At 38.7% G+C, this 3,001-nt stretch overlaps 1 protein-coding gene across 1 annotated transcript; it reads right to left on the reverse strand.

The window, feature by feature from the left end:
• Nucleotides 1-1,176: 1,176 nt before the first annotated feature.
• LOC119577466 (pigment-dispersing hormone type 1-like) lies at nt 1,177-2,334 on the reverse strand. The gene is made up of 3 exons (XM_037925073.1): nt 2,147-2,334; nt 1,860-1,953; nt 1,177-1,528 (listed from the first exon to the last, which is right to left on the reverse strand). The coding sequence occupies exons 2-3, from the start codon at nt 1,950-1,952 to the stop codon at nt 1,382-1,384; spliced, it is 240 nt and encodes a 79-aa protein (XP_037781001.1). The 5' UTR covers nt 1,953; nt 2,147-2,334; the 3' UTR covers nt 1,177-1,381.
• Between the last annotated feature and the right edge of the window lie 667 nt (nt 2,335-3,001).

Raw genomic sequence — 3,001 nt, forward strand, 5'->3', positions numbered from 1 at the left:
ATTGTGAATAGTAATTTCTTTGCAAAATGATGTTCCCAAGATCCTTGTCACGATGTTATTTCGCTGCGCTGAATGGTGGCCGCACCATGTCTTCTATCTTGCTTGCAATCTGACAAAACGAGCCAGCCATCAACCCTGAGAGGATGATTACCCACCGACCACGACACAAGGTAAGTCAGGATGACCTCAGACTTTGCATAACTTTTCTTTGCGACACGCTCTCGCTCCATCGCTACCCAAGGCCGTCAAGGGTGTCTGATGAACCTAATTCCTTTTCCTCATTAAAGACTATGCTGAGTTTTGCTGATCACCTAGTTTTTTTTAGAAATTCCTCTAACAGAAAATGATAATCCAATAACGGCGTTTAAGAAGAGATCGTTTCACGCGTGAAATTAGATAATATCATGTAGCGTGTGATTCAGAAATTTCATATGCAGAAACATGTATTAAGCATGTAGAAATTTTATATTAGGCAGTTCCAACGCTTCCTTTATTTGTGGGGAGAAGGGAGTACCAGACGAATAGTCATAGGTATATAGATATATAAGTAAGAATATATATTTGAACACAAATGCAGTAACGTATTCACAAAAAGAAAAGGAAAGCAGCCGTCATAAAATAGAAATAAATTAATCGTAACGTAACGAAATTATCGTCAGAGGAATTTGAACAGTTTGAAACATTAAGATTTAATTGCATTTCTTATTGCGGCTGTTTTCTTGTTCGTATATATATATATATATATATATATATATATATATATATATATATATATATATATATATATATATATATATATATACATATATACATAAAGAGAGAAAGTGAGTAAAAGCGGTGTAAAAGAGAATGTGGCTGAGAGAGTATAGTATAGTATATACATTTAAACACAAATATGACTATGAATATAACCATAAATATACATGGTATATTTATACATGGTTATATATATACGCACATACACTATTTCATGTACCCTCTCTCAGCCACTCTCGCTTTTTTTTACCATCTCTCGCTTTCTTTATTGCTCTCCCCCCTCTCTAACTGATTCACTGTTTTAACATGCCATATACTGCAGTTCTCCGTGTAATCAAAGTTCCCGACAACAGCTTACTGAATGATTGCAACAAATGTAACTTCACAATAACCAGGATATCATAAAAGACATACGATTATATTTGCTCTTTATTGTTAGACCTTCACAAAGTCATACAGTTGTGCTCAGAATTAGCACACCGATGAAACACAAATTACAGAACACATCCTCTTCTGTTTAGTACAGTCCCAGTATAAGAAACGGTATAACTGGTTCATGGGAAATTGGGCTCAGATTTCTGCAGCTAATCATAACCGTTAAACTTGTGAAAAAGGAGGCATCTCATCACCTCCTGCCGGCGTCGATCATGAACTTGGGAAGACCCAGAAGAGAGTTAATGAGCTCCGAGTTCCTCTTGTGGGGTCCCACGGCCACCCCGGGGTGAGCGCCCTTCACTGCCTGCAGAATCTGTATTGCTAGTTCTGTTGCAGCCTGAGGAAGAGGGATGGTATAGGACTGTAATAAACAGGAATAGATTATAATAAGCAGGACCAGAAGCAGCAGCACTGTTCTTATTAGGGCTGTTGTTGTGTTGCAGGACCATTGCAACATTCCTAGGGTCTATTACGCATAAAGCAGCTGATGAGCCAACAAAGAAAAGAAGAATTGGAATGCTATCAGTGGAACTCCTACAGATATTAGTTTCACAAAGCTATGTGACAATTTCTATATGTTAACAGTGTAAGAAAAATGATATGAAGACCATTTCCCATGCCTCGCAGTCAATAAGGCATGCCAAGTTGTGAACTTTGATATTATGCACCTGACACTTTGAAGCTGCTGGTTCCCTTTGCGCCTCTGTCACCACGACGGCTGTCACCGCCAACACCACTAACAACATTGCAACACGGCACATCCTGTAAGGACATGAATTTGGGTTAATACTGAACCCTCAGTATACCTTATGAACTATTTAATACAATATTTTTTTATACAAACCCAGTAAAATGGCCGACATTTCCCTCCTGTTTCATTCAAAACATGCAGGAGCAAACTCGCAATTCGCCTACTTCAATAAAGAGATAGAAAACGAACAGTGGGAGAACTTACTTGCAGAGAGCGAAGTGGACACGAGAAGAGTGTTATGCTACCTGCTGCAACTGGCCCCTTTATATGGATCCGGAGAGCGCCCACGCGATCGCGCCCCTCGGCTGGTTGACCGCCCGCGAGACACGGATTGTGTCCACACGGGTGCCAATGAAAGTAGGAGCTTGCTAGCCGACGCTGGCACGCACTCACGAACTAACTGTATATGCTAAGCATTATGTATTTAAGTACATATATGTACTATACATATACACATTATACCTATATATACTACATATTCATACTATATATGCGCGCACTATATACTACATACTTACATGCATGCACGGGCACACACACACACACACACACACACACACACACACACACACGCACACACACACACACACACACACACACACACACACACACACACACCATATATATATATATATATATATATATATATATATATATATATATATATATATATACACATATACACATATATACATATATATATATACACATATACATATATACACATATACATATATGTATATATATATGTATATATATATATATATATATATATATATACAAATATATATATATATATATATAACGGGTATAGAACCCTATTATAATGGCTTTGCAGGGGTAGTGATACTGGTAAAACGGCGTGATTCTTTATTACTAAGAGTTGACACACAGTATGAGAACACACGAGACTATGTCTGGGGGGTAAGGCGGTCACGTGTCAGGTCAGCCTGTCCGGAGGGGGAGAGTTAGGCCAACCTTACCACGTCGGGTGCTGGTCACGAACTGAAGGGTCAAACGAGATCAGATATAATTGTCATCTACGCCCTCGCTGAGTGA

This window comes from Penaeus monodon, chromosome 10 (assembly GCF_015228065.2).
Source record: "Penaeus monodon isolate SGIC_2016 chromosome 10, NSTDA_Pmon_1, whole genome shotgun sequence".
NCBI lineage: Eukaryota > Metazoa > Arthropoda > Malacostraca > Decapoda > Penaeidae > Penaeus > Penaeus monodon.